Source organism: Oncorhynchus gorbuscha, linkage group LG15 (assembly GCF_021184085.1).
Source record: "Oncorhynchus gorbuscha isolate QuinsamMale2020 ecotype Even-year linkage group LG15, OgorEven_v1.0, whole genome shotgun sequence".
NCBI lineage: Eukaryota > Metazoa > Chordata > Actinopteri > Salmoniformes > Salmonidae > Oncorhynchus > Oncorhynchus gorbuscha.
This window is the reverse complement of record NC_060187.1, coordinates 50,605,452-50,630,507: the sequence shown is the minus strand read 5'-3', so window position 1 is coordinate 50,630,507 and position 25,056 is coordinate 50,605,452. Positions and strand designations below refer to the sequence as shown.

The window sequence follows — 25,056 nt, the reverse complement described above, 5'->3', positions numbered from 1 at the left end:
CGGATGAATGAGCTAATTGTAAGCTGGGGATGATTAGGTGGCCATGATGGTATGATGGCCAGGACACCGGGGTTAACATCCCTACTCTTACAATAAGTGCCATGGGATCTTTAGTGACCACAGAGTCAGGACACCCGTTTAATGTCCCATCCAAAAGACGTCACCCTACACAGGAAAATGTCACCAATCACTGCCCTGAGGCATTGGGGTATTTCTTTTAGACCAGAGGAAAGGGTGCCTCCTACTGGCCCTCCAACACCACTTCCAGCAGCATCTGGTCTCCCATCCAGGGACTGACCAGGACCAACCCTGCTTAGCTTCAGAAGCAAGCCAGCAGTTGGATGCAGGGTGGTATGCTGCTTGAATAATTGTTTATTTAAGACTGTGCAAATACAATCCAGGAGTGCAAATCTCTTAGAGACTTACCCAGAAAGATTCACAGCTGTAATTGCTGCCAAAGATGATTCTAACATGTATTGATTCAGGGGTGTGAATACTTATCTAATGAAGATCGTTTTATTTTTCACAAATGTTATAATTTCTCTTCCACTTTGACCGAGTATTTTGTGTAGCCCACTTTGTAACAACAAAATGTTTTTAAAAGTCAAGAGGTGTGAATACTCTGAAGGCACTGTGGGCTTAAACCTGTTATTTCAGGAGTGCCAAGCACTGACAAAGACTTTACTATAGGTGTATAAGACCAGGGTCACATTCATGATTAATGGGAGAGAAACTTACAGTTCTCTCAACTAGAGGGCGACCGATTATGATTTTTCAACGCCGATACCGATTATTGGAGGACCAAAAAAAATACTGATTTGTATTTTTTTTATTTGTAATAATGACAATTACAACAATACTGAATGAACACTTATTTTAACTTAATATAATATATAAATAAAATCAATTTAGCCTAAAAAAATAGTAAATAATCAAACATGTTCAATTTGGTTTAAATAATGCAAAAACAAAGTGTTGGAGAAGAAAGTAAAAGAACAATATGTGCTATGTAAGAAAGCTAACGTTTCAGTTCCTTGCTCAGAACATGAGAACATATGAAAGCTGGTGGTTCCTTTTAACACGAGTCTTCAATATTCCCAGGTAAGAAGTTTTAGGTTATAGTTATTATAGGAATTATAGGACTATTTCCCTCTATACCATTTGTATTTCATTAACCTTTGACTATTAGATGTTCTTATAGGCACTTTAATATTGCCAGTGTAACAGTATAGCTTCCGTCCCTCTCTTCGCTCCTCCCTGGACTCGAACCAGCAACACAACAGCGACCATCGAAGCAGCGTTACCCATGCAGAGCAAGGGGAACAACTACTAGAAGGCTCAGAGCGAGTGATGTTTGAAACGCTATTAGCGCGCGCTAACTAGCGAGCCATTTCACTTCGATTACACCAGCCTAATCTCGGGAGTTGATAGGCTTGAAGTCATAAACAGCGCAATGCTTGACGCACAACGAAGAGCTGCTGGCAAAACGCACGAAAGTGCTGTTTGAATGAACGTTTATGCGCCAGCTTCTGCCTACCACCGCTCAGTCAGATTATATGCAACGCAGGACACGATATTACTAGATATTGTCTAGCATGAACCATGTGTAGTTAACTAGTGATTATGATTGATTGTTTTTTATAAGATACGTTTAATGCTAGCTAGCAATTTACCTTGGCTTACTGCATTCGTGTAACAGGCAGTCAGTCTCCTTGTGGAGTGCAACGAGAGAGAGGCAGGTCGTTATTGCGTTGGACTAGTTAACTGTAAGGTTGCAAGATTGGATCCCCCAGCTGACAAGGTGAAAATCTGTCGTTCTGCCCCTGAACGAGGCAGTTAACCTGTTCTTAACTGACTTGCCTAGTTAAATAAAAGGTATATATAAAAAATACAAAAATTAAAATCGGCAAACAAAAAGACAGATTTCCAATTGTTATGAATACTTGATATCGGCCCTAATTAAAATCGGCCATTCTGATTAAATCGATCGACCTCTACTCAACATTGACAGTGAGATATACTTTAACCTTACAACCCTGGGGATGGTTGCACCAGTTGGGCATAAAAAAAGCTAGTCTTACATGCTTGGTCGGGTGTTGAGGTTCCGACTTTGGGATCAGAATTTACATCCGTTGCACCAACCAACCAAAAATATGACTAGTCATAGCTAATTCCGGCGTAAGCAATGAAAGTTCATGAGATTTGATGCTTCATAATGATGGTTGCTAGGCAGCGCCCATTACTAGGCTGTTACCATCCTTACCATATAAACTTCGCGAGGCATGTTCCATCACTTTGCAAAGCCCAATGCTACGCAACTGGATTAATCAATCAATAATTACTGTGGAAATTAATGACAAAAATATTGCAATAAAGTACACAAATGCAATTTATCATATTGTTGCTTAAATGAAACTCTTAGTCATCCAAACGTTTTAAATACTTTCAAATCTAACTTTGTCACGAGCCGAATACAACAAGTGTACACAACCTTACCGTGAAATGCTTACTTACAAGCCCATAACCAACAGTGCTGTTCAAGAAAGAGTTAAGAAAATATTTACCAAATAAACTAAAGTAAAAAAGAATAAAAATTAACAAAATATCAAGGCTATATCCAGGGAGTGCCGGTAGAGTCAATGTGTGGTGGTACAGGCTAGTCGAGCTAGGGATGAAGTAACTATGCATAGATAATAAACAGCGAGTAGCAGCAGTGTACAAAACAAATGGGGGAGGTCAACGTAAATAGCCCGGTGGCCATTTGATTAATTGTTCAGCAGTCTTATGGCTTGGTGGTAGAAGCTGTTAAGGACTAGACTTGGCGCTCCAGTACCGCTTGCCGTGCGGTAGCAGAGAAAACTGTCTATGACTTGGGTGACTCGCTGACCATTTTTTGGGCTTTCCTGACACTGCCTAGTATATAGGTCCTGAATGGCAGGAAGCTTGGCCCCAGTGATGTACTGGGCCGTACGCACTACCCTCTGTAGCGCCTTATGGTCAAGATGCCGAGCAGTTGCCATACCAGGCAGTGATGCAACCAGTCAGGATGCTCTTGATGGTGCAGCTGTAGAACTTGAGGATCTGGAGACCCATGACTCATTTTCATTCTCCTGAAGGGGGGGGAAGTTGTTGCCGTGCCCTCTTAACGACTGTATTGATGTGTTTGGACCATAATAGTCTGTTGGTGATGTGGACATCAAGAAACTTGAAAACACTCGACCCGCTCCACTACAGCCCCGTCGATGTTAATGGGGGCCTGTTCGTCTCGCCTTTTTCTGTAGTCCATGATCAGCTCCTTTGTCTTGCTCACACTGGAGGGAGAGGTTATTGTCCTTGGCACCACACTGCCGGATCTCTGACCTCCTCCCTATAGGCTGTCTCATCGTTGTCGGTGATCAGTACACACCTCTGACGGGGTCTCAGTGTTGAGGATCAGCGTGGCAGACGTCTTGTTGCCTACCCTTACCACCTGGGGGCGGCCCGTCAGGAAGTCCAGGATCCAGTTGCAGAGGGAGGTGTTTAGACCCAGGGTCATTAGCTTAGTGATGAGCTTCGTGAGCACTATGGTTTTGAACACTGAGCTGTAGTCAATGAGCAGCATTGTCATAGGTGTTCCCTTTGTCCAGGTGGGAAAGGGCAGTGTGGAGTGCGATTAAGATTGCATCATCGGTGGATCTGTTGGGGCGATATACAAGTTGGAGTGGGTCTAAGGCAGGGTTTGAAAATGTCAGTGAAGACACTTGCCAGTTGGTCCATGCATGCTTTTGAGTACATGTCCTGGTAATCCGGCTTTGTAAATGTACATGTACTCCATGGATTCTGGTACGGTCTCTGAGGGGACGACGTCGTAGATGCACTTATTGATGAAGCCGATGACTGAGGTGGTATACTCCTCAATGCCATTGGATGAATTCCGGAACATATTCCAGTCTGTGTTAGCAAACCAGTCATGTAGCGAAGCATCCACATCATCTGACCACTACCATATTGAGCGAGTCACTGGTACTTCCTGGTTTAGTTTTTGCTTGTAAGCAGGAATCAGGAGGATATAATTATGGTCAGACTTGCCAAATGGAGGGCAGGGGTAGAGCTTTGTATGCATCTCTGTGTATGGAGAAAAGGTGGTCTAGAGTTTTTTTTCCCCTCTGGTTCCTGATTTGTTTTCCTGCATTCAAGTCCCCGGCCACTAGGAGCACCTCTTCTGGATGAGCATTTTCTTGTCTGCTTATGGCCTTATACAGTTTGTTGAATGCGGTCTTAGTGACAGCATCGGTTTGTGGTGGTAAATAGATGGCTAGGAATAATATAGATGAGAACGATTGGTAGATCGTGTGGTCTACAGCTTATCATAAGGTACTCAAGACTTCTTTAGTATTAGACATTGCGCACCAGCTGTTATTGACAAGTAGACACACCCCCACCCCTCGTCTTACCAGACGTAGCTTCTCTGTCCTGCCGGTGCATGGAAAATCGCGCCAGCTCTATATTTTACCCACCGTCGTTTAGTCACGACTCAGTGAAACATAAGATATTACCGTTTTTAATGTCCCCTCGGTAGGATAATCTTGATCTTGATTTTCAGTCATAAGAGACGGTAGCAGCAACATTATGTACAAAATAAGTTACAAAAAAATGCACAAAATAGCACAGTCGGTTAGGAGCACATAAAACATCAGCCATCCTCTCCGGCGCCATTCTACTGAAGCAATAGCCGTGTGTGGTCAACTATAATTTCAGCACCGCTATGATTGGGACAGCGTTATAGCGCTTCTTTGAAACAAGCCTGTGGATTCGTCTAATTTGTTTGTCTAACAGTGTTATCAGGACATTTTGCAAGAATGTTATAGCCTAAGCTAGCGTATAAGGTGTGATTATATTTCTCTTCACTCACATAGTAGCCCAGGCTATATCCCAGACTAAAAGCCCTCGTCTTTTAATCAATGTAATTTTGATTCACCGAATCTCTATCTGGTTATTTGATCTCTGTCTGGGCAAATAAGTGGAGGCAGCTCCTCTATTAGTTTGCTAATATCTGATCAGACACATTCGTCATGCTATTTTGTAGCATAAATGAAGTGTATTATTTTGCTAATGACTCGTGCTCAAAAGCCCACGGAGTTTGTGAAATATGAACACGAGACTCTCATCCTTTCGAAAATATAGATGTATTATTTTCTGTGCATATCATGATGAAGATTCCAATTTAACACCACACGACTGCTCCCTACAAGGTGTAGAATCAACGCCTAGGCATAGCTCGTATTAGTGTTTACGCCCAGGTGGTGCAACAGATATAATTTTTAGGTCCAGCTTAGAACATAGATTTACAAACCACTTACAATCAACTGGTGCAACCGGCCCCTGGTGTTGCAAGCACATAACCTACTGAGCCATGGAACATTGAAGCATGGAAAATTGTGAATTTTGAGATGCAGACTTACCACTCTCCTGACAGTCATCGTCCAGGCCATCGTACAGGCCGGAGATGGTCGTCACGGCTGTGTACACACAGTAGAGGTCAGAGCTCAGCCTGTCTGCCATGCTCTCCTCGTAGCTGTGACACCCACGCAGCTGGCCCACCATCTGGCCAATCAAATCTTTGCAGATCCCCGGCAGGGTGGAATCTAATGAGCTGGGGTGCAACGAGGGCGTTTTGGCCACACCCATCAGACCTGGAACAGAGACAGACAAGTCTCCAAAATAATTACATGGAATATGAAGGAAACTCCACGTGGACTACGGGAGCTATAACTGTAGACCTACAGTGGCTTGCGAAATTATTCACCCCCCTTGGCATTTTTCCTTTTTTGCTGCCTTACAACCTGGAAATAAAATCGATATTTGGGGGTTTGTATCATTTGAAGATGCAAAATATGTTTTGTGAAACAAACAAGAAAATAAGACACAAAAAAAAAACGGAAAACTTGAGCATGCATAACTTCCATCCCCCAAAGTCAATACATTTTGCAGCAATTATAGCTGCAAGTCTCTTGGGGTATGCCTCTATACGCTTGGCACATCTAGCCACTGGGATTTTTGTCCATTCTGCAAGGCAAAACTGCTCCAGCTCCTTCAAATTGGATGGGTTCCGCTGGTGTACAGCAATCTTTAAGTCATACCATAGATTCTCAATGTGGATTGAGGTCTGGGCTTTGACTAGGCCATTCCAAGTCATTTAAATGTTTCCCCTTAAACCACTCGAGTGTGGCTTTAGCAGTATGCTTAGGGTCATTGTCCTGCTGGAAGGTGAACCTCCGTACAAGTCTCAAATCTCGAAGACTGAAACAGGTTTCCCTCAAGAATTTCCCTGTATTTAGCGCCATCCATCATTCCGTCAATTCTGACCAGTTTCCCAGTCCCTGCCGATGAAAAACATCCCCACAGCATGATGCTGCCACCACCATACTTCACGGTGAGAATGGCGGGGTGATGAGAGGTGTTGGGTTTGCCCCAGTGTTTTCCTTGATGGCCAAAAAGCTCAATTTTAGTCTCATCTGACCAGAGTACCTTCTTCCATATGTTTGGGGAGCCTCCCACATGCCTTTTGGCAAACACCCCTTATTGTTCAAAGTTTCAGATGTTTTTTATAACCCAACGCTGATCTGTACTTCTCCACAACTTTGTCCCTGACTTGTTTGGAGAGCTCCTTGAGCTTCATGGTGCCCCTTGCTTGGTGGTAGCCCTTGATTAGTGGTGTTTGAACAATAAGGGGTGTTAGTGGTGCAGAGACTGGGGCCTTTCAGAACAGGTGTATATATACTGAGATCATGTGACACTTAAATAAAGTCCACCTGTGCGCAATCTAACGAATTATGTGACTTCTGAAGGTAATTGGTTGCACCAGCTAGGGGCTTCATAGCAAAGGGGGTGAATACATATGCACGCACCACTTTTTCGTTTTTTACATTTTAGAATTTAGAATTTTTACATTTTAAAAAAATTTTAAAGTTATTTTTTTGCATTTCACTTCACCCATTTGGACTATTTTGTGTATGTCCATTACATAAAATCCATTTAAATTGCAGGTTGTAATGCAACAAAATAGGAAAAATGCCAAGGGGGATGAAAAATTTTGCAAGGCACTGCATTTTTATTTGACACCTAATGTTATACCATTCTTTCATTTCCATATACGGTAGCCTGGAAAAGAAACTAAAAGTACTTCAGTGTCTTACACACACAGGACCGCACAACACAACACACATACCAGAGGACTGTGAGGTGTTACTGTTATGAAGGCTTTGACTAGGGTGTACTCGGATTTCATAGAGACGCCCTGAAATCCTCCTGCTCTTCAACAGGCTTCTGCTCCTATAATGTTGGGGAACAAACAACAAAAAACACACATGACTAATGTGTCTTGGAATGGATCTCAACAGTCTAACACAGCATTGCCCCAACTTTCACTGACGTGAAAGCAAATTCAGGTCTGATAGGCACCACGCACCAGCTACATTTCATTCACCTATCCTGTTATCATATCAGTGCAGATGAAGGAGAGGAGACAGGAGCAGAGGAGGAGGCCATTTAAAATAATTGAGAGCCAAACATTGATTGGCAAAATGTGAGTGTTCTCTCGGGCAGCGTCCCAATTACCCACACTTTGTAAACTCCCGTCAATGGTGAATTCCCTCCAGCTAAGGCTTTCAGAAAATCCAAAGCTTTTAAAATCCATGACGGGGGGTGAACACTTCAGAAAAAGCAGGCCTACGGGAGACAGAGACACACACACAGCCAGACCGACAGAGAGATATATATATATATATATATAAACAGGGCACTAGAGCTGTGGCTGCTAGTGGGTTCAGGGTAGACTCCAGAGGATTCAGGTGAGAGTGAGTAGTGAGAGTGAGTAGCGAGAGAGACCGAGATGGTTTCCATGTTTCCTTTGGCCTCCTCTCCTTCACTGCAGGCACCACCAGGCCCATAAACATAGCCAACAAAAAAAAATTCACGGGGGGAAAAAAAGTTGCCGCGAGGGGAAAAAATTAGGGAAATGTTTCTGTGTGGTTATTTCACACTGAGGTGAAGAAAAATGATACATTGAACTTCCAGGATGTGCCAAGTAGTAAATCAACAGAGTGGAAATATCAATACGAGCGCTGTAGAAGAAAAAAAAAATATCCAACACGTTCCATATGTTCAACGAATGATAGTTTTCTATGTTCACTCAAGTGAGCTCAAAAACACAGTTTTCCACATTCATCATATTCAACTTAGTTCTGACACATTTTTGCATGAGAGTTCAATTGAGGAGGATAGAGAGAATGAAGAGTAGAGACTAGGTTTGTGTCCCAAAATGGCACCCTATTCTGTACATAGTGCACTATTGTTGACCACAGCCCTATAGGGCCTGGTCAACAGTGGTGTACTATATAGAGAATAGGGTGGCATTTGGGATGCACAATAGAAATTACCTTCTGCGTGAAAAGGAGGAGGCGGTTGAGGAAGCCGATATATCTTGCTCCCACTCATCATTGGGGTCGTAAAACACGTCATCTTTACAGGCGCTGCTGTCCCCCTGGGGAAGGAGAATAAATGACTGCTCAGTTTAACCCCAGTCTCATTTATTCATCTTAAATGAGAAATTACAGGAACGCATGCATAAACAAGCGTTTTGTAAATTAGGTGTGCATCGGCAAAATCCACAAAGGGTGGACTGACTGTTCCACTGATTGAGTGTGAGACAAACAGGGTGGGAGAATGCAGTCTAAATCGACTTGATAGTGGTATGATAACTACCAACTAGATTAACCAGAGAGTATCCACATTTGAATAAAAATGCACCCAACACAGCTCTTTATATTCAGATGGACAACATATGCATTAGTAGCAAGGAATAACTCAAATGACTGTTACTGACCTGGTCGAGTTCCCTCATGGCGGCCAGGTTGCTCTGGAATTTCTCCAGACTCCAGAAGGTGGAGATGCCCAGTTTGGTGTTCTGCACCTGGACCTGCAGCTCTCCCTTTCCCCCTCCGCCCTCCTTCCCAGACCCCTCGTTTCTAAAAACAGTGAAGATAAGAATTCATCTAAAAAGGAAGAGAAAGAGACCTTGGACTCAATGAGACCCCACCCTGCCCAAATAAAGATTCAATTAAATAAAACAAGAGAGATAATTTCCTGATAGATGGATCTACAGTAATATCTCAATATGCAACAAAACAAAAGGACTATTTCATATAAATATTTAATATAGATTCTCGCCGCTCGTACCTGCTGAAAACTGTGTTCTTCATGAGTTTGTCACTGATCTTGTTGGCTTCCTCGATCATCAGAGACAACTTCATGGCGTCCCACTGTGGAGGGACTTAAGACAACAGACCACAGAGCATTAGTGTATTTCCTAGGGACAAAACGAAAGCAAACAGAACCAAACTGGGAGGGATGTAACCAAGTTTGTCCAATAGAAACTCTTGTTTCCTTTGCAAAAAAAAGTTTTTCTACAGTTTGCTATGGTGTGGACTAATGAACACACACCAGGTCATCAGAACTGTAACTAGCTACAACACTAGAACCATGCTGTGACGTAATGGAAACGACACTTATCTTTACAACACAGTGCTAGCTATTAGTTTCGGTCCGTTTCCTCATGAATACAACCCGAAGATGAAAATTCCCAACAATGGTTTACCGTTTTTCAGAGTCTGGCTTCCTTTCTGCGCCACTTTCCTTTGCATCTCCTCAAGGTCTTTGCCGATCTTCCTCTTCTCTGCCTCGAGGGCCTCCACCACCTTGGCCTGTCGGACACCGTGATCGGCCATGGCCTGCCGTGTGGCCTGGGCCTCCATGTGGAGGCGGAGACGTGTCTTGTGCGTGTCCACTTCCTGCTCCAGCTCCACCTTGGCAAACTGCAGCTCCTCCATCTTGGAGACCACCCGCTGCTGGTCCATCTCTTGACACCGCTTCCTTTCGCTCTCCTCCTCCTGGGGAAAGGAAAGCACCATTGTCAATGAGTAAAAGGTCTTACAGGCCTAATGCAGTCGTTTTATGTATCAAATCATTTCTGTGTAACAAACAATTAAGTACATTACTGTAATAGATTTCCATGAAAAGAGGGCAAAAGTAGTTTTTTAGCAAAAAAATCTTTCTCAAGCAAGAATTTTGCTAGGGCTGTCTAGAGTGGTCTGCGTGGGGAAAACTGAAAACTAGCTGTTATTCGTTGAAAGTTAAGTTGTCTATTAACCAATTTACCACATGGTGATGTCACCACAGAAATCTGAAACCTGTGCAGATTTTGAAAATACAACAGCATAAAAGGATTATAGAAGGATCCAGACACTTTTTTTTGCAATTTCACTTGTTTTTGAGAAACGGAAAAGCGCAGAGATTTGGTTGTTAAAAAGCAAACTTCTCAGGTTACACCGTTGTATGACTACAAAATGTTACACCTAACCTTAAAAATCAAGTAAAGGACATGGTCAGGTAAAAAAAAAAAAAAAATCACAAGGCCAGATGGAAACACCAAATTTGTCTATAAACTTTCAAAATGTCGACAAAACACAGTAGACAAGGTGGGATCTTTTTGTGTCTGTAAAATGTATTGTGCTAGAAATGGCATAATGTATGCGCAAATATTGATATAATAACCATCATATTGAAATAAACTTGAGTCACGTGATTATATGTTCTGTGGTCCGCCCACTACGACTCAGGAAAGCATGCAGGTTATTAAGCTACAGATAAACTTCACAGGGTGGTGAAAGTGCACGAGGAGCTTGATGCTCCTTTCAATTAAATATCAAGGGTCTTATTCTGGTGACATGATCGATGCTTGGCTGCTGTTTGACAAATACAAAATGATCCCACTCTTAATAATCTCATCATGTAGGTAGCCTACTCGAACTGTATCTGCAAGCTGTTCGCTATGTAACGCAACATTTGTGGGAAATCCATCATTACAGTTGAAAATGCAATAGAAACCCATTTAACTTGTATTTTTTGTTCAGTACATGGGAATTTAAGCATAAAAGTAATTGTGTGCATTAACGTAATCACGTACAGACTTTTGTCTAGAGATTGAAACATCTCCGGCGCGAAAATGGGTATCTAGACCTCGACCCCGCCCTGTGCAACTGGGTCCTGGACTTTCTGACGGGCCACACCCAGGTGAAGGTAGGAAACAACTCCACCCCACTGATCCTCAACACTGGGGGCCCACAAGGGTGCGTTCTTAGCCCCCTCCTGTACTCCCTGTTCACCCATGACTGTGTGGCCATGCACACTTCCAACTCATCCATCAAGTTTGCAGATGACACTACAGTGGTAGGCTTGATTACCAACAACGACAAGGCCTACAGGGAGGTGGCGAGGGCCCTCGGAGTGTGGTGTCAGGAAAATAACCTCTCACTCAACGTCAACAAAGGAGATGATCGTGGACTTCAGGAAACAGCAGAGGGAGCACCCCCCGATCCACATCGATGGTAGAGTAGTGGAGAAGGTGGAAAGTTAAGTTCCTCCGTGTACACATCACAGACAAACTGGAAAGGTCCACCCACACAGACAGCGTGGTGAAAAAGACGCAACAGCGCCTCTTCCACCTCAGGAGGCTGAAGAAATTTGGCTTGTCACCTAAAACACTCACAAACGTCTATCACCGCCCGGTATCACCGCCTGGTAAGGCAACTGCACCGCCCTCAACCGCAAGGCTTTCCAGAGGGTAGTGCCGTCTGCACAACGCATCACCGGGGGCAAACTACCTGCCCTACAGCACCAGATGTCACAGAAAGACCAAAAAGATCATCAAGGACAACAACCACCCGAGCCACTGCCTGTTCACCCCGCAATCATCCAGAAGGCGAAGTCAGTACAGGTGCATCAAAGATGGGACCAAGAGACTGAAAAACAGCTATCTCAAGGCCATCAGACTGTTCAACAGCCATCACTAACAGAGAGGCTGTTGCCAACATACTGACTCATCTCTGGCCACTTTAATAAATGGACTTAATAAAGGTTTCACCAGTCACTTTAATAATGTTTACATATTATATTACCCATCTCATATGTATATACTGTATTCTATACCATCTACTGCCTCTCGCCTATGCTGCACGGCCATCCATATATTTATATGTACATATTCTTATTCATCCCTTTACATTGTGTGTATAAGGTAGTTGTTGTGAATTTGTTAGATTACTTGTTAAATATTACCGCATTGTCAGAACTAGAAGAACAAGCATTTCGCAACACTCGCATTAACATCTGCTAACCATGTGTATGTGACCAATAAAATTGTATATTGTTTTTGCTGATTATTTTTACATTCGCATTCAAATCTGTCAGCAATTGGAGCAGATGACCACAAAACAGTATACTGAATGACTGACTACAAAATGTTACACCGTTGCAGGGTTTTTTCTGGATCAAAATGGGACTTAGGCGCTGGGCGTGGCCAACGTTGGACCGAGAAAACACTTAAGCGGCCCACCCAATACTTTTCTATGCAGAAAAAACCCTACCGTGGTATCCCTATGACTACAAAATGTTACTCCGAGTGACTATGCCGGATAAGTAGCCAACACTTGTGGTGAGTCTGATTTAGCTGGTCATTGGTCAATTCAGTAGCCCTGACATTACACCGTTACACCAAATGACTCACTTTATACAAGACAGTGAAGACACCATGGTACTTTACATAAGGTCTGATGTGAACATGAAGGCAGTGGCCGAGATTTGTCAGTGTTTTCATTCACACATTAGTCCTACATGTGCGTAAAGCCATGGGTTGGCGTAAAGCCATGGTTGGCGTACCAGTTCTCTCTCCAGGGCTTTGATCCTGTTCTCATACTGAGTCTTCTGGTCAGACAGCTCCTTCTGGGCCATCTCTTTGGCCACCTGGATCCCCTGCATCATCTCCTCTTTGGCCTTCAGCCTGGCCTCCTCGATCTCCTCTTCCAGTCTAGAAAGAAACAAAATGGCCTCCTAATTGCATTAACAAGTTTTCGAACAAGTGCAGTATTGCATCATCGATGTGATCATCTAAAAATATTTTCATCCAGTACGCATGAGACTTTCAGTTATTCACATTGACGTGTGACAGGAATCATATCGCAATCGTTTCTGAATCTTGTGGTCGACTCACTGCGCTCTTTGCCCGGAGAGCAGCTCATTTTTGGCAAACTCAAAGTCCTTATGGCCAACGCCGTCGCCCGTCCAGCATGACACGCGTTTCCCAGACTGCACCTCTGCCGGGTGGTTGAAGCGGAAGTAATGGTCGCCGCCCAGGATCACCCTGTCACCCTAGAAAACACAGAGATGTATAAAAAATATTTTTTTAAACGTGAGTGATTCATGATTGAGCTCACAGTCAGGTTTCTAATATTGTACCTTGTGCTTTTTATTATTCAGCGTATGTGTGTACACAATACGTACATGATGCAGGACAGTAGTCTCAGATACCAGGTTCCCGTTGACAAAGGTCTTGGCGTTTTCTATGGGGATGATGCTGACTTCACCATTCACATTGGAAATTACACTGGAAAGGAACAGTTTAGTCAATTCTAGCCATAACGCAACTGAAACCATACAAGAATGACAACAAAAGGACACTGGAATAGAGGTGTTTCCTATTAAATAACCTGGAGAAGAAAGAACAAATCTACAGACAGAAGGACCGACAGGTCAAGAACGATGACAAAATTACACTGGAATAAAGTTATTTCATGCCAAACAAACATTAAAATATAAGCAAGTGACAGACGGGACTCATTAGTAGGCTATACGAGGCTATGGTACGATTGTTTTTCCCATGTGTAACTCGGCGTTGTTTTTGTTACACTGCTTTGCTTTATCTTGGCCAGGTTGCAGTTGTAAATGAGAACTTGTTCTCAACTGGCCTACCTGGTTAAATAGAAGGTGGAATAAATAAAAAAATCACTGGTCATCCCCAAAGCCAACACTCCCTTCCCCTTCCCCTTTTTAAAAGACACTAATTTAAACCAAAGAGGTGGGTCGGTTCTCCTCACCAGTGGTGGTCTGCAATAAGGGCCCCAGACAGCTGGATGTCGTAGGCGGACGCTGACTTGTGCTGGCCGACCTTGGTCTGTCCCTCCTTAATCATGTATAACAGCATCTCCGACAGCTGCGGGTCCTCATTCAGGTTTACCAGGTTGGGCAGCCGGTTGTCCACCTTAAACGTGATGCCCGCTTTCTGAGAGGGAGACAGGGAGAGGGAAGCAGACAAATATAGGAAGGAATTGACTTTGAAAAAATGTACAATAGACAATGTTTTTAATACAAGGTGTTAAAAATATATTAAGGATCATTTTTGCTGAAACCCTCATATTAAACACCAATGGTATTCACTAAATTGGTTTATATATAGGATAACAGCTTTTTCATTATTATTTGATTATTTTACATGTGATAAGGCCACAGAGGGCCAGAGATAATTACAGACATCTGTGATAATCTGAAGTACACAAAAAGGCCACAAGATGTCATCTGATGAAATTAAAACATGAAAGTTAACAAAATTCTGGTACTTTACTGTTAACTTAAAAAGTCTCGAGTAATATACCCTACCCTCCCTTTGCAACCCTAGTAATGAAGCTCAAGGTCATTTTCCACTTATAACAAACTAAAACTGACCTGTAATTCTTTGGTTTCCTCACGTTTGCGTTTCTCTGCCTGCTCCAGCTTCTCTCTCCACGCTCTGACAAGAGATAAAGGAATCAGATTAAAGTAACAAACCAAGACTAAAACAGTTGTTCGGACCCATTTTCATATTTTTCTACCTAGATCAGACCCTCTCTGGTACTAGTGCCTAAGGCGTGTGGAAGTTGTATGGTGGTCACCTGTGGGCCTCGGCCATCTCCCTCTCCTGCTGGGTTAGCTGGCTCTTCAGAGCTAAGATCTCCTGCTGGAAGAGGTTAATTTTCTCCGGCTCGATGCCCTGAGAGCTCATTTGAGCAGCCCGCAGCTTCTCCACCTCAGCTTTCAGCTCTAGTAAACGAAGACACAAACGACATTGTTTGTTAAATTGTCACCAAAACAGAAAAGTGAGGAGCCATTTTGTATGAGCTTTTGTTCATAACAATCACATGTATGATGTCAAAAGACAACTTATTCTTGCAACCTACCCTTTAATAGACAAAATATGGTGATACACCACAGAAGGTAGATGGTCTCAATCTCTGCACTGTTTCCCCTTCCGTGGTCAAATAAAGTATTTGCAAATGTGGTGCAGCTATCTCCTTTCAATAATACCTGTATGACAGTTGACTTAGCCCCGTGTAAAGTGACAGTGTATAACTATGTCCCGAAGGCAAGGTTAGAGCCGGGCTACCTAATTCAATCTCGTGATGGATAGATAGGAAAACGAGAGCGAGAAAGACAGAGAGATGGGTGATGGCATGGCGAGGGAGAGCGAGGCTGACCTCTTATGAGCTTGGCGTTGGTGTCCTCGTTGACCTTGGCCACGTTGATGATCATGCGGGCCTGCTTGGCGTACCGCAGCGTGCTCAAACTCTCCTCCACATTGCTGCCCGCCGGGCTCAGGGTGGCGATCATGGCCGTCTTGGAGTTTCCACCCAGGCTCTCCTTCAGCAGCCTGGACACACGGGTGACACAAACAACATTCAGTTTACCTCTCGACAAAATGACTTACTTCACAAACTGACTTTACCAACCTCTCGCAATTTCATAAGGATATCTTGTTGCTAAGTCAAACGACACTGCTGGTTCTGCTCACACTGCCCTACCCTGTGCTCTGACCTCTTTCTCCCCTCTCTCTCCAGATGAAATCTCGCGTCTTGTGACGGCCGGCCGCCCAACAACCTGCCCGCTCGACCCTATCCCCTCCTCTCTTCTCCAGACCATTTCCAGAGACCTTCTCCCTTACCTCACCTCGCTCATCAACTTATCCCTGACCGCTGGCTACGTCCCTTCCGTCTTCAAGAGAGCGAGAGTTGCACCCCTTCTGAAAAAACCTACACTCGATCCCTCCGATGTTAACAACTACAGACCAGTATCCCTTCTTTCTTTTCTCTCCAAAACTCTTGAACGTGCCGTCCTTGGTCAGCTCTCCCGCTATCTCTCTCAGAATGACCTTCTTGATCCAAATCAGTCAGGTTTCAAGACTAGTCATTCAACTGAGACTGCTCTTCTCTGTATCACGGAGGCGCTCCGCACCGCTAAAGCTAACTCTCTCTCCTCTGCTCTCATCCTTCTAGACCTATCGGCTGCCTTCGATACTGTGAACCATCAGATCCTCCTCTCCACCCTCTCCGAGTTGGGCATCTCTGGCGCGGCCCACGCTTGGATTGCGTCCTACCTGACAGGTCGCTCCTACCAGGTGGCGTGGCGAGAATCTGTCTCCTCACCACGCGCTCTCACCACTGGTGTCCCCCAGGGCTCTGTTCTAGGCCCTCTCCTATTCTCGCTATACACCAAGTCACTTGGCTCTGTCATAACCTCACATGGTCTCTCCTATCATTGCTATGCAGACGACACACAATTAATCTTCTCCTTTCCCCTTCTGATGACCAGGTGGCGAATCGCATCTCTGCATGTCTAGCAGACATATCAGTGTGGATGACGGATCACCATCTCAAGCTGAACTTCGGCAAGACGGAGCTGCTCTTCCTCCCGGGGAAGGACTGCCCGTTCCATGATCTCGCCATCACGGTTGACAACTCCATTGTGTCCTCCTCCCAGAGTGCTAAGAACCTTGGCGTGATCCTGGACAACACCCTGTCGTTCTCAACTAACATCAAGGCGGTGGCCCGTTCCTGTAGGTTCATGCTCTACAACATCCGCAGAGTACGACCTTGCCTCACACAGGAAGCGGCGCAGGTCCTAATCCAGGCACTTGTCATCTCCCGTCTGGATTACTGCAACTCGCTGTTGGCTGGGCTCCCTGCCTGTGCCATTAAACCCCTACAACTCATCCAGAACGCCGCAGCCCGTCTAGTGTTCAACCTTCCCAAGTTCTCTCACGTCACCCCACTCCTCCGCTCTCTCCACTGGCTTCCAGTTGAAGCTCGCATCCGCTACAAGACCATGGTGCTTGCCTACGGAGCTGTGAGGGGAACGGCACCTCAGTACCTCCAGGCTCTGATCAGGCCCTACACCCAAATAAGGGCACTGCGTTCATCCACCTCTGGCCTGCTCGTCTCCCTACCACTGAGGAAGTACAGTTCCCGCTCAGCCCAGTCAAAACTGTTCGCTGCTCTGGCTCCCCAATGGTGGAACAAACTCCCTCACGACGCCAGGACAGCGGAGTCAATCACCACCTTCCGGAGACACCTGAAACCCCACCTCTTTAAGGAATACTTAGGATAGGATAAAGTAATCCTTCTCACCCCCCCCCCCCTTAAAATATTTAGATGCACTATTGTAAAGTAGCTGTTCCACTGGATGTCATAAGGTGAATGCACCAATTTGTAAGTCGCTCTGGATAAGAGAGTCTGCTAAATGACTTAAATGTAAATGTAAATGTTGTACAGGTAGTGGCATTGCCAACAACACAAACCATGATCTTATCCCCGCATAGTTAATCCATGTTAAATAGTACCAATGTTTCTATTGAGGATTCTAAACCTCAATATCTCCTTCTCATTAGTTTCAAAAGCTTGATGAAATATGTTTGTAGTTTACAATACTGTGGTGTGGCAAGGTAAGGGTCGATTCCATTTCAATTAAATCTCTCTAACTTGATAATGGAATTCAGCCCATCCCAATTGTTTGTATAACAAGAATTCAACTCTTTATAGCCTGTCAGTGAAGTTTCTCTTACTCACCATGTGAGCACAGAGTCCCTATAGGGAGTGAAGACCTTCCTCTTGGTCTGGGCCTGTTCTGACAAGGCAGAGATCACCTTCCCCAGGGTCAGCAGCGACTTGTTGATGCTGGCACCCTCCTGGGATACAGGGGAATAGGATACAGTTAGGCTGGATGGATTTGATAGAGAGAACAGATTGGCTCCAATTTGACTGGTTTTGAACTTTGCAAAAAATAAATGACAAATAGTGGGAAATGTCTTTGAGGAAATTCACTTCCTAATATAGGATAGGCTATATTTTACGCTTCGACATTGAAATAAATATTGATAACACATTTGTCTATGCCTGCAAATCGTCTTTCTCTCGTTGTTGCGCCTATGACCCATGTGCGTCTCAATTAAATAGCCTGAAGGCTATATGCATAGGCGGAAAAGCAGAACCTAGTTGTACAGTCGTGGCCAAAAGTTGAGAATGACACAAATATGAATTTCCACAAAGTTTGCTGCTTCAGTGTCTTTAGATATTATTGTCAGATGTTACTATGGAATACTGAAGTATAATTACAAGCATTTCATAAGTGTCAAAGGCTTTTATTGACAATTACATGAAGTTGATGCAAAGAGTCGATATTTGCAGTGTTGACTCTGCAATCCGCACTGGCATGCTGTCAATTAACTTCTGGGCCACACTGGGCCTGACTGATGGCAGCCCATTCTTGCTTGGAGTTTGTCAGAATTTGTGGAGTTTTGTTTGTCCACCCGCCACTTGAGGATTGACCACAAGTTCTCAATGGGATTAAGGTCTGGGGAGTTTCCTGGCCATGGACCCAAAATATCAATGTTTTCTTCCCTGAGCCGCTTAGTTATCACTTTTGCCTTATGGCAAGGTGTCCATCATGCTGGAAAAGGCATTGCTCGTCACCAAACTGTTCCTGGATGGTTGGGAGAAGTTGCTCTCGGAGGACGTGTTGGTACCATTCTTTATTCATGGCTGTGTTCTTAGGCAAAATTTTGAGTGAGCCGACTCCCTTGGCTGAGAAGCAACCCCACACATGAATGGCCTTAGGATGCTTTACTGTTGGCATGACACAGGACTGATTGTAGCGCTCACCTTCTCTCCTCCGGACAAGCTTTTTTTCCGGATGCCCCAAACAATGGGAAAGGGGATTCATCAAAGAAAATGACTTTACCCCAGTCCTCAGCAGTCCAATCCCTGTACCTTCTGCAGAATATCAGTCTATCCCTGATGTTTTTCCTGGAGAGAAGTGGCTTCTTTGCTGCCCTTCTTGACACCAGGCCATCCTCCAAAGGTCTTCGCCTCACTGTGCGTGCAGATGCACTCACACCTGCCTGCTGCCATTCCTGAGCAAGCTCTGTCCTGGTGGTGCCACGATCCCGCAGCGGAATCAACCTTAGGAGACGGTCCTGGTGCTTGCTGGACTTTCTTGGGCGCCCTGAAGCCTTCTTCACAACATTTGAACCGCTCTCCTTGAAGTTCTTAATGATGTGATAAATGGTTGATTTTAAGGTGCAATCTTACTGGCAGCAATATCCTTGCCTGTGAAGCCCTTTTTGTGCAAAGCAATGAAGACGGCAAGTGTTTCCTTGCAGGTAACCACGGTTGACAGAGGAAGCACAATGATTCCAAGCACTACACCCCTTTTGAAGCTTCCAGTCTGTTATTCAAACTCAATCAGCATGACAGAGTGATTTCTAGCCTTGTCAACAATCACACATGTGTTAACGAGATAATCACTGACATGATGTCAGCTGGTCCTTTTGTGGCAGGGCTGAAATGCAGTGGAAATGTTTTTGGGGGATTCAGTTCATATGCATGGCAAAGAGGGACTTTGCAATTAATTGCAATTCATCTGATCACTCTTCATAACATTCTGGAGTATATGAAAACTGCCATCATACAAACTGAGGCAGCAAACCTTGTGAACATTTATGTGTCATTCTCAAAACTTTTGCCCAAGGCTGTATATTCAAGGAAATTAACTTCCTAAACATATGATAGCTAGGCTATAATTAGGCTCCAACATTGACTGGACATAAATATTTATAACACATTTATTTTACTGTGTGCAAATCATCCCGCTCATTAAAGTCAATCAAAAAGTATATCGAGTCAAGTGCAAATGTCCGCTCTCCTTTTCTATTTCACTCAAACCTTCGGGTTCAGAACCAGTTCTTGCAGGAGCGGGTGGGAGTCGGACAAGAGGTCAGCGAGAGCGGGATGAAGAAATCAAGTCCAACTACAAGTGCTTACCCTGAGGCGGTCTCCGCTGGTCTGGGCTGAGGAGCAGCGTTCGCTGCCGGCCAAGTCCACCAGGTTGATCCTGCTGGTGATCCTGTGGTCATGTTCTTCCCCTTCCACAAACTCAGTCTACACAGACAAAGGGAGAACAGTCACACACACACGAAACATACAAGTAACTGATAAAATAATGGAAACACTCAAGTAAATGAGGGATACAAAGTAGGTGTTAATTAAGCAATTACCATCCCATCATTCTTAGGGTGATATATAAAAATGCTGGGCAGGCCATTATTTGAGCTACTAAGGTCCCATAAGATGACCATGCTTCCAGCCACAGGGCAAGAACAGTCACTGAATGGTTTGATGAGCATGAAAATTATGTAAACCATATGCCATGGACGTCTCAGTCACCAGATCTCAACCCAATTGCACACTTATGGGAGTCTCTGGAGCAACGCCTGAGTGTTTTCCACCTCCAAACACAAAACATCAAATTATGGAATTTCTTGTGGAAGAACGATGTCGTATCCTTCCAATAGAGTTCCAGACACTTATAGAATCTATGCCAAGGTGCATCGAAGCTGTTTTGGATTGTGGTTGCCTTATTAAGACCCTTTATGTTTGTGTTTCCTTTATTTTGGCAGTTAGCTGTATGTGTGTATTCAAACAGAAAAGGAGATGAGCGACACACAAATGAAACAAATGTGCATAAAAACAGAAACACGAAGAACCACAAACACAAAGGACACAAGACAAACAGACCCAGATCGTCATCAGTGGGTGGATAATATGCATTTTGATGAACAAAGTAACGCTGACAGCATACACACACAAAGAGACAGGGCGGGGAGGTTCACCTTGGTCTGGGTCATAACCAGCGTAAATACGGAGTGGGATCGGGAGCTCTTGTCGTTCATGCCCGTGGCTGCAGTGGCTCGCTGCTTGTTCCCAAGCTCCAGCCAACCCTGGCAAGAGTGTGTATTCACCACATATTTACTGAGCAGTGTTCAAAAGTGGTAAGAGCTCGCTACATATCATGGACGGGTTCAGCAGGACACGTTTTGGAACGTTCAGATAGAAATATGCCATGTAGACAGACATGCCTTTCTGTCATGTAGAGTAAGGGATCACGTCAGCTCTATTAATGGAATTTATTGTATTTTAACCCCTTTTTTCTCCCCAATTTCGTGGTATCCAATTGGTAGTTACAGTCATGTCTCATCGCTGCAACTCCCATATGGACTCGGGAGAGGCAAAGGTCGAGAGCAGTGTGTCGTCCAAAACACAAACGAACACAAGGCTCACTTGACCCGGAAGAGAGCCGCACCAATGTGTCGAAAGGAAACACTGTACTACAGCCTGGCGACAATGTAAGCGTGCACTGCGCCCGGCCCGCCACAGGAGTCGCTAGTGCCCGATGGGACATGGACATCCCTGCCGGCCAAACCCTCCCCTAGCCCGGACAACGCTGGGCCAATTGTGTGCCGCCCCATTGGTCTCCTGGTCGCGGCCGGCTGCAACAGAGCCTGGACTCGAACCCAGTGCCTTAAACCACTGCGCCACTCGAGAGGCTATTAATGGCATTTCTATCTGCAACGTTCAACAATGTTTGGCAACTGAACGTGGCCCAGTATTAAGAAATTGTGTCTGCAAAGCAACTTACCTGAATGTCCGCATAGGAGCTCACCACATTCCTGTGAGCAAACATATAGTCAGTGAGTGAATCCATAAGACTAGCAATCCATCATTACATTTCACAAGATAAGAATGGAAAGAGTACGTTTGCTCACGTTGTCAGCTCAGCAACGTAAGGCCCGTTGACTGGATGTTCCCTCACCCTTAACTACAAAAACAGAGCATTTGGTCATTACTAAGCTCATTGATGTAAAATGGCATTGAGAAACAACACAGATCATAGGGCCATTCAATAGAAATGTCAGGATTGAAATGTCATGTATCAATTCATATAGGTTATAGGGAGTTTGTCCTACTCACAGGCCACCTCTTTTGGTTTTGTTCATTCCTGGCAATGAGCAGGTCATGGATTTTCTCATTGTACACCTCAAAGTAGCTCATCTCCAGATGACATGTAACCTGTAATACATCGACAGCCACATAAAAATAACTGAACAGAGTCAACAATATGTGCAACTTGGTGGGAATATTATCTGAATTAATAGCTAATAGGGTACCTCCTGATTATCAACCACAGACAGCCTAGAGAAGAGCTCCTCGCAGAATCTTGGTGTTACACCTGCCTCTTCCCCAACACCCATCATACTTCAGGAGAGTAACAGAAGAACATATAGTCCAATTGAACATATGGATGCAACCACGGTTTACCAGGCTTGCGTCACAAAGGAACATTACATTAGACCAGGGTTTCCTAATCTTAGCCCTGGGTGCACATTTTGGTTTTTGCCCTAGCACTACACAGCCCATTCAAATAACAAACTCATCTTCAAGCTTTGATTCAGCTGTGTAGTGCTAGGGCAAAAACCAAAACATGCACCCAGGTGGGGGCCCAGGACCGAATTTGGGAAACCTTGCATTAGAACCAATACATTATACGATTTGAGTGTTACTTCAAGTTGTGGGAGTGAGCCTTACGTGTAAGACTTCCCAGATCCAGTTTGGCCATATGCAAACAGACAGGTGTTGAAGCCCTCAAAGGCCCTCTCCAGAAGTGGCTTTGCTAGTTTTTCATACACCATCTGCTGGCTGGCAAAGCCGGGGTCGCTTTTGTCGACGGAACAGAAGGAGAAGTCATAAGTGAAGGAGTAGCTCTGCTTGGTGTCTGGATGTTGAACAAGAGTCTCCTGGTTATCCATGAAGATCACCTGCAATGCTTTCTCAGTCTTCTCCCTGAATATGAATGAAAGGCATATATTTCATTGTCATTATTTAAGTCACTATTTATGGATAACTGTAGAAACAAATTAGTAGAATACAAGTTCAAAGACAGCAATATTTATTCCAAACAATAAAAATGTCATTAAGAGCTGGCTGAATGCAATTTCAATTAACAATTCATCACAAGCAGATGCTACATATTTATACCTGGTGTTGAATGGCCTCATTCTGACCGCAACTGTCACGGCACTGTTCTCCATTTTCAGGGTACCCTGTTCGTGCTTTAGCATCGCACTGGGTGGGAGCAAAAGCTCGGTGGAGAAGGTAGGCGCAGGAGTCGAGGACCTAGCCATGGTCAGGTCGCCATGGATTGAGTACTTTCTCACCTGCCCGGGCAGCAAGTTGGAGGTCATGTTTGCTCTTTGACTACTGACCAGAAACTTGTTCGTATGGGGAGTTGCAACAGGCTTTGCAGCTTCCACAGTCACCTGTGAGTGTGTCTTCGGCCTCTCTAGGCCTACCGTTTTTTCTGCCACCACTTTTGGGATCTCTTTCCCAGCCAACCTCTCAAAGGCATCCTTCTTTGCTGTGATTTTCTCAAATGGAGTCATTTTTGTGGGTGTTGAAAAAGTTCTGGTATGATCCTCGGGTTTTGTCACATCTACTTTACCCGGGACTACTGGCTGTTTTGGTGCAAATAGTTTGACTCCTTTGTCCCTCAGACTGAATGACCGCAATACAACTGCACTAACAGGCGTTCGAGGGTTTGATTCAGAGAGAACTTTGTAATGTTGAGAGTCGGTACCGCTGACGCAGTGTTTTCTCGAGCTCTCTGTTGCTTTGCTGGTGTCATTACTTGCGCTTTTGTCAATTGAACCTGTCCTGGTTCTGCGTTGCAACGTGAGTCTTTTCTCGGGTACCGGTGTCTTATTCTGAGTGATTTCCATTGTATTTTCACTCATCACAGTGTCGCCGTTCGTACCCGTTTTCCTCTGTAGAGTGAGACGCCCTCGACCGGGGGTGCCATTCCTCTGACCTCCGGTTTTTGACAGTGCAAAGTTCAAATAGGTCGTGTTTATCTCCTTGGTTTTATCCAATGTCAATAATTTCGTATCCTCCCCTTTGATCATTCCTCGCGCAGCTTTTTGGTCTTTCGTGTCAGGAACCCTTGATGTCAAGAAACGGTCATAAAAAGCGGTGTGCTTTTTCGCTGATGTCGAATATAAAGACATGGCTGAGTTTATTTTTTTAAAAGAATAATAAATGTATTACAAACTTTCGTCAACTCCAAAAGAAAAATGTTACCAACGTTATCCTGTAGACAAGTCAATGAAAGTGCACATCTTCCCCTGCAAAAAGTTTAAAGTTAACGTTAGTTGTATTAAGAAATGGATCATTCGGACATGAGCTGGCTAGACAACAATGCATGCGGTTTTATTTGGTCGTTTAGTTGGTGTACGACGTTAGCTTAGCTAGCTAAATTAGCCAGCTAACGTTAGCTAACTGTCCATAACACATTGCAAAGTTGAAAATGATAATCTGATCAATTTAATAAGTAAACGTGAAACGTTAATATAATTCGGACATTCACATTTATATTTGCCAGCTCCTTCTCAAAACCGAATAATTTAACCATTTCTTCGGAGTTTGTTTACCATTTCACTGTAGTGGTTGACATCTGCCCCGCGTCGATTTCAAACTCCTATCAGTGGTGTGCTATTGGCTAGACACATATTACGTCACCGTCCACAGCAGAATTAAATACATGCAGAGCCTGTGTTTAAAAGGTAGATCAAATCAAAAATCAAATCAAATTTTATTTGTCACATACACATGGTTAGCAGATGTTAATGCGAGTGTAGCGAAATGCTTGTGCTTCTAGTTCCGACAATGCAGTGATAACCAACAAGTAATCTAACTAACAATTCCAAAACTACTGTCTTATACACAGTGTAAGGGGATAAGGAACATGTACATAAGGATATATGAATGAGTGATGGTACAGAGCAGCATACAGTAGATGGTATCGAGTACAGTATATACATATGAGATGAGTGTGTAGACAAGTAAACAAAGTGGCATAGTTAAAGTGGCTAGTGATACATGTGTTTACATAAGGATGCAGTCGATGTTGTAGAGTACAGTATATACATATGCATATGAGATTAATAATGTAGGGTAAGTAACATTATATAAGGTAGCATTGTTTAAAGTG

General features: G+C 44.1%; 1 protein-coding gene across 1 annotated transcript in view; it reads right to left on the bottom strand.

The window, feature by feature from the left end:
- LOC123997462 (kinesin-like protein KIF14) overlaps positions 1-24,577 on the bottom strand; it is a 54,065-nt gene extending 29,488 nt beyond the window's left edge. The window contains exons 1-23 of the mRNA XM_046301729.1: positions 24,497-24,577; positions 23,049-24,190; positions 22,599-22,853; positions 22,181-22,268; positions 21,984-22,082; positions 21,779-21,831; positions 21,652-21,682; positions 20,846-20,953; positions 19,998-20,114; positions 17,745-17,863; positions 15,381-15,553; positions 14,799-14,946; positions 14,593-14,656; positions 13,968-14,152; positions 13,375-13,477; positions 13,085-13,242; positions 12,754-12,901; positions 9,635-9,926; positions 9,217-9,310; positions 8,864-9,005; positions 8,418-8,521; positions 7,208-7,311; positions 5,442-5,672 (exon numbers count right to left, since the gene is read on the bottom strand). Of these exons, the coding sequence (XP_046157685.1) occupies positions 5,442-5,672; positions 7,208-7,311; positions 8,418-8,521; positions 8,864-9,005; positions 9,217-9,310; positions 9,635-9,926; positions 12,754-12,901; positions 13,085-13,242; positions 13,375-13,477; positions 13,968-14,152; positions 14,593-14,656; positions 14,799-14,946; positions 15,381-15,553; positions 17,745-17,863; positions 19,998-20,114; positions 20,846-20,953; positions 21,652-21,682; positions 21,779-21,831; positions 21,984-22,082; positions 22,181-22,268; positions 22,599-22,853; positions 23,049-24,073 (3,841 nt within the window). The 5' untranslated portion in view covers positions 24,074-24,190; positions 24,497-24,577. The remainder of the gene's footprint in view (positions 1-5,441; positions 5,673-7,207; positions 7,312-8,417; positions 8,522-8,863; positions 9,006-9,216; positions 9,311-9,634; positions 9,927-12,753; positions 12,902-13,084; positions 13,243-13,374; positions 13,478-13,967; positions 14,153-14,592; positions 14,657-14,798; positions 14,947-15,380; positions 15,554-17,744; positions 17,864-19,997; positions 20,115-20,845; positions 20,954-21,651; positions 21,683-21,778; positions 21,832-21,983; positions 22,083-22,180; positions 22,269-22,598; positions 22,854-23,048; positions 24,191-24,496) is intronic.
- Positions 24,578-25,056: the final 479 nt, after the last annotated feature.